This window comes from Octodon degus, unplaced genomic scaffold (assembly GCF_000260255.1).
Source record: "Octodon degus isolate 3935 unplaced genomic scaffold, OctDeg1.0 scaffold00008, whole genome shotgun sequence".
NCBI classification, from domain to species: Eukaryota; Metazoa; Chordata; class Mammalia; order Rodentia; family Octodontidae; genus Octodon; species Octodon degus.
In genome coordinates, this window is record NW_004524584.1 from 29,000,749 (window position 1) to 29,015,082 (window position 14,334).

At 44.4% G+C, this 14,334-nt stretch overlaps 1 protein-coding gene across 1 annotated transcript in view; it reads right to left on the bottom strand.

Moving 5' to 3' along the window:
* The window catches only part of Ctnnd2 (catenin delta 2), a 927,345-nt gene that overhangs the window by 537,515 nt on the left and 375,496 nt on the right, over positions 1-14,334 (bottom strand). Inside the window, exon 4 of the mRNA XM_004625202.3 lies at positions 12,044-12,057. Within this exon, the coding sequence (XP_004625259.2) occupies positions 12,044-12,057 (14 nt within the window). The remainder of the gene's footprint in view (positions 1-12,043; positions 12,058-14,334) is intronic.

Genomic DNA, 14,334 nt, shown 5'->3' on the forward strand with positions numbered 1-14,334 from the left:
CTATATCCTTGGTCCTTAAAAATAATTTTTAAAGTCACCACAAATTACTTATAATTATGCATAATCACAATCATAACCACTAAAATCAAGACACTCTCATGGCTTCTTCTATTCAATATGACAAAGGAAATCCTTGCCAAAGCAATTAGACATGAAAGTGAAATAAAAAGCATCCAGGTGGGAGGGGAAGTACAAAGCCCATGTTTATCACATGGGTTATAATCCGTGGTTTTATAATCTTGCACACAGACAATCCTACAAAACCATGCAATGACACTTTGAACCCAGAATTACATTCATTTTGTTTAATTAGTATAAAATTTATTCAGGAGTAATTTAGCAAAACAAGTACAAAACATAATATAAAGATGAAAAAAAATGTTGAAAAAAGTAAAAATGATCTATGTTGGCATAAAAGACACTCCATGTTCATTGATTGTATATTTTAATATTTATAAGAAAGCAATACTCAATAAATTACAGATTTGACAGAATTACTGCCAAAATCTTAATTGTGCAGAAATTGACAAGCGAATTCTGAAACTTATATGGAAGTGCAAGGATCCAGAAGAATCTTAAAAAAGAAGATTACATTTGGAAAATACTAGTTCCAAATTTCAAAACTTACTGAGGGCAGGCCAAATAGCTCAGAGGACTAACGCGCCTGCTTAGGCAGACACAGGGGCCGGGCGTTCCGTCCCTGGCCTGCCTTGCCGGTCCTGCTCCCAGGGCGCGCTGAGACAGTGATTGAGACTGGAAGTGGTGGCACGCACCTGTAATCCCAGCACTTGGATCACTGCGAGTCTGATCTACATAGTGAGACCCTGTAGACCCTGCTCTCAATAAAATTTAAAAAAGTTCTTGTTGATGTTTATATAAATGGTATAGTCTTAAAATGAAATTTTCATGAAGAATATATATTTTAGGCAAGTATATTATAATATTTACTTTAAAAAATCAAAAGAAATTCTTGTATTCCAGATTTCAGAAATTTCTAGTCTTTATATAAGCTACAATAACCATTATAGGTTCTCTGTGAGATATATCATATACATTGGCAATTACCCATCAGAAAGTCCACTAAAATCATACAATTATACTATTGCTTAAATTACTAGCTTAATTTCATCTTCCACAATTTTATGTTTTATACTTCTAAGATTTAAACATGTTAATTAATCTAAGCAAAATGTAAAAGAGTTAGGCTTTAATGTCTGTTCCCACCAAAACTTAAACTACTTGCATACAAACTCAATTAAAGTAGTTCTCACAATATCTCAATTCTTATCTTTATGATAAATTAACCCACAAATGATTGTTATCCAAGAATATTTTAACAAGTTTATTAATTTAAAATTGACAAAACATATGTGTTTCTAAGACATCAAACTGAATGTTCTGACACATATTTGCCTTGTGAAATAATTACCAACTCAAGCTAATTACTTACCAGTCATTATCTCCCATAGTTATTTTTTGCATGATATAGACACTTAAGAATTTCCCTTTTGGGGCTGGTGAGATGGCTCAGTGGTCTAAAGCACCTACTTAGAACAAGCTCAGCAAAGCACAGGGACCACGGTTCAATCCCCCAGCACCACATGCCAGCCAGCCCCGCCCCCTGGTGGGCTGAACTGGCCACACACACACACACACACACACATAAATAAATAAATTTTTTAAAAAAAGAATTTCCCTTTCAAGAAACTCCAAGTAGGCAGTACAGTATAGTATTATTAGTTATGGTCACTGGACCGTGTATTAGATCTACAGACAGAAAAGCAAAGACTGCATGACCTCATGTGTATTTGGCATAAAACAGTGAAACACACGAAGGCAAAGAGATGCAACTGGCAGGGGTGGGAGGAGGCACCACCTGATGAGGTGAAGTTAGTGAAGAGTATAAAGCTCCAGTGACAGAACTCTGAAAGACAAAGCAATCAGGCCCCGTGCTCTTCCTTACTAGGTTACCGAGAACCTCATTCGCTGCATGGATGGAGTGGCTGAGACCACCAAGGCGGCAGAGCGTTCTCCGTAGCACGGTCAGCACGTGCAGAACTCAGACACAGGCAGGCTTGCAGAGCGCTGGCTTCAGGGCCACCTCCTCGGTGGCAGCCCTTTGTCCTGCCTGCATCAGATCTGTCCAGGAACACGTGCAGTTCTCTGAGCACACGCACGTACTCTGACTGCACCTTCACCCAGTCATTTTGTGCAAGTTCATCTTGTTAAGGTCACTGAGGCTTCCCAGTCAGCGCGCTCAACGGTCCCTAACTCCTGGCTCATCTGCTCAGCCGGTGAGCAGCTCCGAACATGGCTGGAGCCTCTTCCTCAAAGTCTTCTCTTCTTCATCACTGGGAATTAAAGGGTTTTATGCTTACTTTCATTTTTTTTTTGTGGGTTTTTGTTCTTTCTCTTCAGCACTTAGACCCAGATCATTCCGTCTCCTGCAACTGCACTTTCTGAAGCAACATGAGGTGCTGCTGGATGTTACCCATATTTCGTTTCCTCATTTACAGTTTTTTTTTTTCCCTTGGTACACTGGTAAGTAGGCATTTCGTATCACAGCACATGGGAAATATTTAATAATTATGGCTTGCTGGTTGGCCAGTTGGCTGGCTGGCTGGCTGGATATGTATATATGCATATATGTATATGCATAGATATGTATATGGATATATGCATGTAAGTATGAATGGATTGATGAATGAATAGATGTATGGATAGTTGAATGAGTGAATGAATGAATACAAGGAAGGAAGGAAGAAAGGAAGGGAGGGAGGGAGGGAGGGAGGGAGGAAGGGAGGGAGGAAGGGGGCAGTGGAAGTAAACTTTAACGCCTTGTCCCTGGAGCGATGGACCTGTCTGGGTGAAGTGTGGTGACTGAAAACACCTTTTCGTAGTTTTCTCTCCTCTGCCAAAGTGTGGCTCTGTTGTGTTTGCATTCTGTGTCCCGCCACATTCTACTTCCCACCCCCTCCGGCCAATGGCATCAGGATTGCTGAATCCAAATCTTATCTTGGAACTGTCAGCACCCAATCCTAAAACTAACTGGGATTAGAGAAAAGAAACAAGCCAGCCTTGGATCCTTGCCACGAGTATAAATACTTCCGGGGGGCCTCAGCCACTCTGCTCGCGCAGGAATGCCACAGCTGCGGGAGGCAGAGTGAGGCTCTTACTAGTCCTAAAGAAACCGAGCTCTAGTGGCAGAATGTCTGGTACAACCGTTTCTCAGAAGCCTGTGGCTTAGTACCAGACCTTGCTTCCAATGCCAGCAGCTTGTCACCACAGGGCTCTCTCAGAGCTTACTTCCTTTATTGTCATGTCCTCTCTGCTGCTGTCAAGACTGCTCTTGAACTGGGCCTCTCCTCGTTCTCGCTGCCTTCATCCGGTGCCAACTGATCTTCTGCCGGGCCTCCCGCTCTCCCCGTCAGATGGGCCGTGCCAGCGCCTCGGTAGCTTCTGTGCAGAAACTGTGTGCCTTCAGCTACCATACACCAGGCCTCAGCACCGAACAGTCTGTGATAAATCGACCTAATATCGTCAGGATCTCTGCTTAGGAGAAACGCTAATGGTGACAAAGATTTACATTTCTCAATGAAACGGTGTGATTATAGGAACCTAAGGAAAAAAATGAAAATAAATTACTCTGCACTATTTGCTTTATCATTTGCTTCATGCAATTTCCATTGTTTTCCTATTTTCTATATCAACTAAGTTATGGAAAAATACAGGGGGATATTTCCAGCTTGAGTCTTCAAGTAGCTGGTGTACTGATTAGCGCTGGGAAACACAATAAAAATTCATATCAAAGGGAAGCTTGGCATTTCAGAAAAATAGCACAGCAAAATCTTTCCAAAACTGAACTGACCACACATTTTTTAATGTGATTGAGCTTCAATAACACCTTCAGGTTTTCCCTCACCTCTCTGTCATCACAAAAGCAAAAGTAAAATCCTGTTTGAACATCGAGATTCTTTCCCTGTAACTGAGCTTCCCTCAATTATTCTCAGGCAATTTTTTGAATTTGTTTTCACCTCTATTTCTTTTCTATCATTACTGCACAAGAATAAGAGCAGATCTTACCAGAGAGAGAGGTCTTCCACACGGAATGACATAATGCATGCAAGCCGCTGAGCACGGTGTTTGGCTCAGAGTAAATGTTTAACAGGTCTGTCTTCACCATCTTTGCTATTAAACAAGTCAAGACCTAACGTTAAATTTGTTAACACTTTGTAAAACATTCTGCCGTATATATCAGCATTCACACTTTAAGGCAGTATCTGGTAGAAATTAGGGATTCGGCAGATGTGTACTAAGCATCAGTGACATATTGTCACCTCTTATCGCTGTTCAGAGACACATAACACGCGTTATGCTTCTGAGCCTGGACACAGTGTTGGGGACAGCGGACGCAGTGAGGACTGCTTGTTGAGAGGTGCACAGCCTAGGTGCAGCATCCCCGGAGGTGGCAGAGAGACCTACGCATTCCATTATGGTGGCAGGTGACACCAGACGCATGTCCCAGAAGCGTAATCTGTAAATGCTCCCTTCTGGCCTTTGATTGAAAATTGATCACATATTGGAAGAACAATGTGATAACCTGGAAATTCTTTCCAACTGTGTGAAGCCAGCTTCATATGGCACAGCCAAAGTAGAGTGGAGAGAGAGATCCACCTCAAGTCAAGTGGCGCATGAATATTATTGTTCATTGTGTCATGTTAGAATGTGAGAATTAAAAATATCTAGTAGGATGATGTTAAGTAGAGTGTGTTCTATTTAATAGTGTGAGTCTCTGTGTGTTATTGGACTAAATACTATAAATGTTGAATATAGCAGACATGATGGAAGTGTAATTTACTATTCAGTCATTGTAGGGCATGGTGTAGTGGAAAGGGCAATAGAGTAAAACCCCAAAACTCCAACAGCAGCTTTGCCTTTGAAATTTTGAGCAAAATACTTTATCACTGGGCTTTAGTTTTCATCTGTAACCTGTCAGCATTTTTCCAGCTGTGAAATCCTAACTTTCTAATAATAACCATCATCACAATCTAGCGTTTTGTTAGTACCTTTCTCCAGAGCATTGCCAGGGACTACAATCAGCTCTATTATCCATGTTAGAATTCACCGCTCTACCCAGGCTCTAGCTGTAGGGGGACAATAGGAAATCAGCGCTCACATGGCGGCTGGCTGCACACAGCAGCCGCCCGCTCGCTCTGCACGCGAATCAAGCTCCCTTGGTGCCCACAGAAACCGCAGTGTCCAGAGATGCCTTCAGCCAGCACCCTTCACGCGTCCCCATCGCAGCAGACTCAAGACGAGCGGCAGACAGGACCACAGCCAGCATCAGACTGCACTACGCATGACAAAGTACGTCACGCTGCTCTGTACGGACACCACCATTTTGGGGGGCAAAGAGGCAAATTTTGGGGTATGAGGAAAACAGAAGTACTGTCTCTAAGAGCGGCACATCCACATAAATTTTTACATAGATGCATACTTTTTTCTTTTACTTTTCAAATCAAGGATTGTCAAAAAACTAATTTCTAATATAGAAGTCATGAAAATTATAGTGAACTATTTGGTATGTTTACTTGCAGTGAATGAGTGAGTTCTCCAAATTATACGTTCTTCAATATGTACATATTTAAAAACCAATTCCAGAACTGATACTAATTTTATCCTATATCCGCAAATACTGGCCATGCTGAAAGCTTAATATATAGTGTATTTATGAAAGCTAACAAACAGGTATTCTTTGTTTATTACATTTCTAATGGAAATAATACTATAACACCTGTGGTAAAAGTACAGTAGTGTTTTTTTTGCTCACCTGAGCTTTTGATTTGGAGTGTTTCTAGGTCTTATATAACTGCACGCATCTCCACCGTTGGAGAGAGTGCAGGTTCGTACAAACACTGTGGTAATCAGTACAGAGATTCCTCAAGGAGCTGGGAGTGGAGGTCCCATTCAAACCAGCTATTCCCTTCCCGGGTATTTTTCCAAAAGAACTGAAATCATAACACTACAGCGATATGTGTGCACCCATGTTTATAGCAGCACAATTTGTCATAGCTAAACCTTGGAAACAACCCAAAAGCCCGCCAACTGAGGAATGGATGAAAAGACGGTATTTGTACACAATGAGTAAAAAATGGAGTATTACCCAGCTATAAGGAAGGATAAATTTGAGGCTTTCATTGATACATAGATGCAACTAGAGACTGCATAGGTAAGTGAAATAAATCAGACCCACACATGCAAACATCGTATTTTCTCCTTAATATTAGAACCTGAAAGAGTAAATAAAATTAGGAGGTATACTAGATACTGTGAAAGGGAAAGAATTTGTTTAATGGGAAGGAAAAACTAGGATGAAGAAAAGGTCAAAAGAAAGAAGGAAAGAGCTATATTTATGTAGATATGCAAGATAATTGTGATAACTGTACTGCCGATTTCTGCTGGTCTTATGAAAGAAGCAGCTAATGCTTAAAATGTTTTTCTTTTTATTCTTACTGTTTTATATTTTTAGTATTTTATAATTTGTTGCTGTTGTTTTAAACCAATTTTGCCTGTATATATCTGACAACCTGAACAACCAATCTGAAGACAGCATCACACAGTACAGCAACGATTGTTGAATTCTTATTACTTTGTTTAGTGAAATTTCGTATCATTTCTAGTGTTGTTTTTTAAAATCACTATTTTGTATTCTTTAGAAAATAAAAATAGATAAATAATTTAATACCTACAGGTCAATGCACCAAGGTGAGAGCCCTCTAATCAAAGCTACAGAGCTCCTTTCTGAAAATTAGAGCACGGTGGGCCAGCAAGACAGCTCAGCAGACCAAGTGCCTGCTCAGGCAAGCGCAGGGACTGGGCTTCCCTCCCGGGCACCACGTGCGGCACCGGCCCCGCCCCTGGGCATGCCCACCTGGCCCCCGAGTCCAGGGTGGTGGTGCACGCCTATAATCCCAGCACTGGGGAGGCTGAAAGCAGGAGGACCACTAGGAGTCCGAGCTGTGTAAAGAAACCCTATACCAAACACATACAGACATAAAATTGTAGCACGTCTGCTCCACTTGCATTCACAGCCAGCTTGAGCAGTGGCTGCACGTACATAACCGAAGTTGTTTCCTTGCTCTAGTCCGCTTTCCAATCTCTCCCCCACCTGCCTCCTCTAGTCTCCCTTTCCCTATTTCTAGTCTTATTGACATCACTAATTCTAGGTCATGCTTACGGCACGTGATGTTTCTGTCCATTGAAGTTACTGGATTCCCATAGATAGCGTGGCTGTGCTCTACTTCTCTCGGCTCCTGCTTGCCCCCGGCCTTCACCCTTCATCTCTGGTACCCCTTCCTGTAAGGATGCACCCTCTTGTCTCTATGCATTCTCCACTGATCTCTTTGTTGGGCTCAGTGTTACTCCAGTGAGAGACACCATGTGCTACTGAGGCCTGTGCATCCGGTGCATCCCACCCAACTCTGCACGCTCTGCTGCCTCCACCTCTTCCCTGCAAGGGTCTCTAATTTGTCCTTCTTTGTAGCTGAGGAAGAATTCCATTCAGCACCGATACCACGTTTTCTCATCCAATCACCTGGCTGATGGGTATAGCCTGCTTCCAGGACTCAGATCTGGTGAACTGTGCTTCTGTAAACACTGGGGAAGGTTCCTAGTGGGGGAGAGCTGAATCCTACAGGATTTCTAATTTTAGTTCTTTGAGAAATTGCCACACTGAGTTCCATCATGTTGTACTAGTTTGCATTCCTGCCAACAATTTAGGAGTGTTCCTTTTCACCACAGCCTTATCAGCATTTGTTATTCTTTGATTTCTTTCTCCTTCTTTTGTGTGTGTGTGTGTATTTTAGGGAAGGGTCTACAGGATGTTCAGGGTCTCACTACTAGATCAGATTCATAGTGATCTGCCTGTTTACAGCTTCCCAAGAGCTGGGATTATAGGTGTGCACCACCATGTCCGGTCTCAATCTCTGTATCAGTGCCCCCCCCCCCAGGGCAGGGCTGGCAAGGCAGGCCCGAAGATCGAACCCCCAGCCCCTGTAACCGCTTGCAAGTGCTTTAATCCATATTTTTTGATTTTTTTGATGGTTTCTATTATTTCTGGAGTGGGATGGAGCCTTAGTATTGTTTTAATTGCCATTTATCTGATGGCTGGAGATGTCAAAACATTTTTTTTCTTTTCTGTACTTGTTGACCATTTGTACTCCTTCCTCTGTTAAATGTCTGTTGATTTCACTTGGTCATTTAGGAGTGTTCCTTTTTACCACAGCCTTATCAGCATTTGTTATTCTTTGATTTCCTTCTCTTCTTTTTTTTGTGTGTGTATTTTAGGGAAGGGTCTACAGGGTATTCAGGGTCTCACTACTAGATCGGAATTGTAGTAATGGGTGAAAGACCCATTTCTTGACTGGGTCTTTTACTTTAGGCTGTAGGAATTTTTTCAGTTGTTTGTATTTCTGGATATTAATTAGCTCTATGTCTGCAGGGTGGCTGGCGATTTTTTTCCCATTCTGTAGGTTGTTGGTTCCCTCTGCTTATTGAATTCCTTGCTGTGCAGAACAATTTGATATAATACCATTTGTTCATTCTTATTGTTACTTCTTGGACAATTATAGTTTTGCTTTAAAAATTATTTCCTAAAATAATTTCATGCATTTAATGTAAGGACATAAGTACAACATGAATGCAAATGCACACAGAGGAGTGTGGAATATTGGGCTGTAGTTGAACAAACGTCAAATCCCTCAACAACTGATAACCCTAAACTTCAGCATGGAGAAGAGAAACCTGCTGTGCTGTGTTTATATGACTCCACTCAGGAACAGACTTACACGGAGTACTGCTCAGGCATGCACAGGTGGAGCGGCTCAATGCACAGCCCCACAGGCTAGGAGCCGGGTCACTGCTGAAAGGGATTTTAGACAAACATGAAAGGGAGCTGCTCCTCGGTCAGGATGATGGGGTGAGCGGGATGGCCCACGCCCAGGGGTTTCAAAAGGTCCAGAGCCAGACGCTTCTGGGACTGCGCTCTCTCCTCTGGCTGTGCTGGTGCCTGTGCATGTGCAGACACCTGCCTCCTCTTCTTTGTCCTGGCTAGAGACCGCTAGCGCACAGTGTGCCTGCTGCCTGGAGGCCAGGGCAGATCTCTGGAGATGTCACTCCCGGTGCACCACTGGCTGGTTGAGCCCAGACCTCCGCCCATTGGCCTGGATTCCAGTGTTTCTTTATGTCATTGTCACAGTGATTCCTCAGCTAATTGGTACCCTGGTTATGCAAATTCAACCATGTTTCAAAAGTGTCCTCATAAATCATAATAGGCAGAAATGCTTGTTTAGAAAACAAAACAACACCCTGAAGGTCTGGCTCCCAGTGGCTCAGCTAAAGTTAAGAGGACAGACAGAAAGCTGCGGGAGAGCCCCACCAGCATCCCACTGTCCTGGAATCCGCCCTGGTAAAGACCCTCCCACCACCCCACCTTCCTAGGCTTGCTATGCCCAACTCCTCCCACTTAGGCATTCTGGACAGCATGTGTGCTTTTTTATCTTCTAATTAATCAGAGATGTTGTAATTGTTTTTCTGACTTACATTACATCCTGACTTAAGCCACTGCTGCAATAGTCACTTCCCCTAACACAGTGCTCATTCCTGCGAAGAACTTAAGGTAATTCCAAGGTTGACGCTAGAAGCAAACAGGAAGAGAGAAGCTTTTATCTATTCCCCTCAACATGACTATCTCTCTAAAAAGCACGTATTTCTTTTCTTTTCAGCCAGTACCTACACACTTCAACACAATTACTGTGCCTAACAAAATAAATGTGCTATAAGAGTTTTCTTGTGGCAATGTACACCAGATTGTCTGTGGTACATTAAAGTGTGTGCATGTAATGAACACATTTTGCAAAACTTATTTTCTTCCTCATGATGGGAAGAAAGCAAACAGTAAAAGAAAAGATAAAGATATTGTTGTCCTTGCACTTGAAACTCTTAGGGGTTGTATAGTCACTGGTCTATCACTTAGTGAAACTTCCTCATAGGATAGTATTTGACATGGGAATGTAAATACGATACTCAACTAATTTTCACTACTTAGAAATGCAGGTTGCTGAAAGAGTCGGAGAGTTGTTGCGGTGTTTTTTCAAGACAGCTTTAACCCGGTGACAGCGAGCAGAAAATCTGCAGTACTAACTTCTTCATAAAAAAATACACCAGGGAGAGCTTTAGGGCTTTGAAACCATGACCAAATGTCCGTGCCTGAGGTGGGTCTGAACAGCCACGCTCCCAGTATTTAAGCCACCGATGCTCAGGTTTTCTCAACAGGGCAGCCCTGTGCATCAGAAGGCTCCTGGCCACGCGTGCTACTTCAGAGTAAAAGTTAGGATATGCTCAAAATGGCATGCTGTCCTTCTGCAAGGAATGACATTTTCAAATTAACAACATGTAGTTGCAGTTCCTAAGAGCACTTAGGAAGAGTTTCACTTCACTGATTCTGACCGCAGATTTAGCTTTTATTGGTAAGGACACCTAGCGTCCATCCCCTACCCGAGATGCCATACTCACCGAAAGCTCCGGGAAGAATGTTGCGCTGTCACTGTACACAGCAACAAAGGACGATGGCCCGACACTATAAATAGGGGCAGAAGGCCTTGCTGAAGACAGTGCTGACCAGGCCTACCCTACAGCACTCACCAACCTTGCTCTGCACCGGGTAAAGCTTAGGGCTTTGGGTAAAATCACAGCAGTCGACAGTTACCTAAAGCTTCCTCTGGCAAACGCTTTCCAAAACACGTCTAAGGAGTTCCTCTGCATTAACACTCCATCCTCAGCAGGAGGCTACTGCCCGGGAGCTAGCAGCACCTCTGTGTGCTCAGAAGAACAGGAAGGAGCAGAGCTCAACCCAGACTTAACACTGGATCCAGCAATTGCACTCCTGGGCACATGCCCAGAGCTCGCGAGGCCTCACATAGTTCCAGGCACGCTGGGGTTCCAGCAGCACCCTTCCCAGTACTCAAAAAGTGAAAGCAACCCTAGAGCTACCAGCAAGTGAGTGGACAGGCACAACCTCCATGACGTATTTCCTTTCATAAAGCAATGAAGTTGCATGTTACAACACGGGTGCATTTTCAGGACATTAGGCTTAGCAACTAAATCAGCAAGAAAGCACAAAGGCTTACACTCGATTCTTTTTATGCCAGGGGTGACAGTTAAAGTGGACTGCCCACCTGACTGGCTTTAGAGTATTCCTTTTTTTTTTTTTTTGTTGGAATCAGGGATTGAACTTAGGCCCTTGTGCTTGGCAGGGAAGCGCTTATTCCACTGAGCCATTTCCCCGGCCCCCCTGACTGGCTTTGGGTTCCATCCGGTGATGGGTGTGGCCCAGTTCTGGGTCCGTCTGCATGCGTCATCCAGTGTGTACGTTTTCTCACTCCTTTCTCTGCGGGACTGTTCTCCTGCTCCGCTGCCCTGATTCCAGCAGCTAAGCATCTTTGCTCCACCCTGCCCTTCCCCCATTATTATTCCTGCCTTGCAACCAACGGTCCACGTACTGAAATCCCTTGAAACCATGAACCAAATGAATCTCTCCTTTTTAAAGTTGTGGGTATCCCAGCAACAGGAACAGTGATTAATACATGACTATACAATAAAATATACTCATAATAGCATGCAAAATCGTGGCAACAGAGAAAAGGTGAAGGGTCAGTTGCTAAAGAAATGGTACATGGGGAATTGCCACTGACTGTTCTTAGTCCATTTTTTATTGCTGTCACTGAATACCTGATACTGGATAATATTTAAAGAATAAGGGTTTATTTAGGGTTGCAGGGCTGGAGGGTGAGATCGAAGGACACAGCACCTGCTGGAGATGTCTGCAGCTTAATCACACAGCAGCGAGCAGAAGCAGACCTGGGAGCACGCACGTGTAGAGACACAAGGGCAACCGTGCTTTCCATCATCGCTGGCTGTGAAGGTCAAACGCTCCCCCAAGGGGTAGGAGTCCCGAGCAACCTCTCTGTTTGCTCCTCAGAGCCACCAGGCCCAGCACTGCTACAGGGCTGGTGATCAAACTCCCACACAAGTTTCAGAGAGGAAAAATCATCCCCAAATCATGGCATGAACACAGAGCTTCAGCTTCAGAAGACGAGAACGCTGAAGGCGCTCACTTAGCCGAAGCCGTGACATAAAGATGGCACGATTTATGTTATTTCACAACAATGAAAAGTAACGAGAAGATCGAAGATGAAAAGAAGTCGAATATCAAATTCAAACGCTTGATTCTGGAGCTGGCTCCATGGAGGCTGGACTGGAACTCAGGTGGGTGGTGCGAGAGGCCCCGGTGTGTCCTGTGAGCAAGCGGGACCCACACTCAGGCTGTACCCTCATCTGCTGTCAAGGCAGAGGGTGTGAAGGGCCTGAGACGCTCGCGTGTGAGGTACACAGCGCCTGAGGACACGTGCATGGGCACCGTTGCGCCCCGCCAGGCTGTCTGCGAGCCTGCCCCGCAGTCCTGTGCTGCCCCCGGCCACCTGCCGATCAGCGGCTCTCCACACTCACCCCGTGTCCTCGGACTCCTGTGCCGTGCCTCCACCTCCAGGTCCCACAGCTGGCCTTTTCAGAACTCCCGCACCTTTCTGACTGGATACAGAAGACGGTAAAGGTTGAATGCTCTGGCGCATCTCTACAACTACTTATTTGTTGCTCTAGTTAGGTTCTCACGGAGAATCCAAGAAACGACATCAGTACATGTAATATTTCGTATAAACCTGGCTTCCAAATTTTCCTGTATACTCTCGGCCAGGGTGGGTGATCTTAGGCCCTTCAGCACTTAATGTAGAACACAGCATGTGCACGCGTGAAGTACAGAAAGGCATAGTGTGCTCCAAACTGGTGCTCAGGGAGGCGGCTGGCACGATGGCAGAGGCTTCGACCTTTGAAAATGAGAGACATCAAGGGTCTTCTGCTTCTCTACATAGATTTATACACTTTTTTCCAGAAAAGTAAATACATTAGAATATCATAACAACATCATTAACACAGCCCATTAGAGAAAGAGCTCCTCGCAGGATGAGTGAATGAGTAAAGAGAGGCGCATTTCAAAATTCCCCGGGACTGATCGATCCATCAACGTCACTTTCCAGCTTGGTCTCTGCGCCCAAGCATCTCACACAGGGTGAAGAAAGAATGAACGCATTGTTCCTCCAGCGACTGTAGTTGGTGTCAAATGACAATGTCATCCATCAAGCAGGCGTCATGGCGACGTAAAGCCGGGCCTGCCGAGTGGTGCTTCTTCGAGTCCTCATTATGCTCTGAGGCACAAAGCGAAGCTTTTAAGGACTGACTCGCCGGCTTTTCATTTGTATATTCACTTGGGGTTCATCAAGTAAAACGCAGCAACTCATGACAGAGAGAGCTTTAATTTTCAATGGTTCGTGTAAAAAAATGAAATGTCTTATTACATATATTCCAGAGCTCGCCCTGTATTTCATGGAGATTTAGGAAAGCCAAAATAATTGAAATATATAAGAAAGCATGGGACAGCCCTGACTGGAATGTCAAATAAGGTCCATCAGAAGCCACCAAAGGGGAGAAAGAGAGGAGCTATCAGAAATTCTGGGAAGAGAAATGAGTCCGGGATGGGTGGCAGGGGCTCCCAAGCAGTGTCCAGGTTGTCTGTGAGACGCTGCCCAGGTGTTCAACGACAAACCCATCCGGGTCTGCCCAAGCCTGCTTGATAAAAATGGCCATGGGGAACAGGACATATGGGCCATTCCATGGTGGATATCTGGGGCTGCAGCGGAACAGAGGCGGTATTCCAGTGGCCAGGCATCTGCCCAGACTGTATGTGCTCGGCGGGCTCCTTGTCATCAGCAGCAAGGTGGCCCTGGAGGTGCTGGGGCCCAGCATAGCCATATGAGGTAGGCAAGTGACACTACTGGCTCCATCGGAAATTCTCCAGGACGGCTTTTGTGATGGTTGTCTATGCTGACATGAGTGAGGAGACGAAAATGTCCGAGAAGAGAGGCCCCAGGGTCACACTGCTCCCTGGGACAGATGGGGGCTCGCAAGAAGCAGGGAGGCGACATTCTGCAGTCACTGGTTATAAGGCCTGCAAAAGCCAGCACTGTTTATCAACACCGGCCAGAAAAGCTAAAATTAAGGCTTGACCCAAAGGCAGTGCTGTCTTCATTCTACTGGGTGTTACTCTTATGTTAACTGTGTAAAAAACAGGATTTCTTTCTTTCTTTCTTTCTTTCTTTCTTTCTTTCTTTCTTTCTTTCTTTCTTTCCTTCCTTCCTTCCTTCCTTCCTTCCTTCCTTCCTTCCT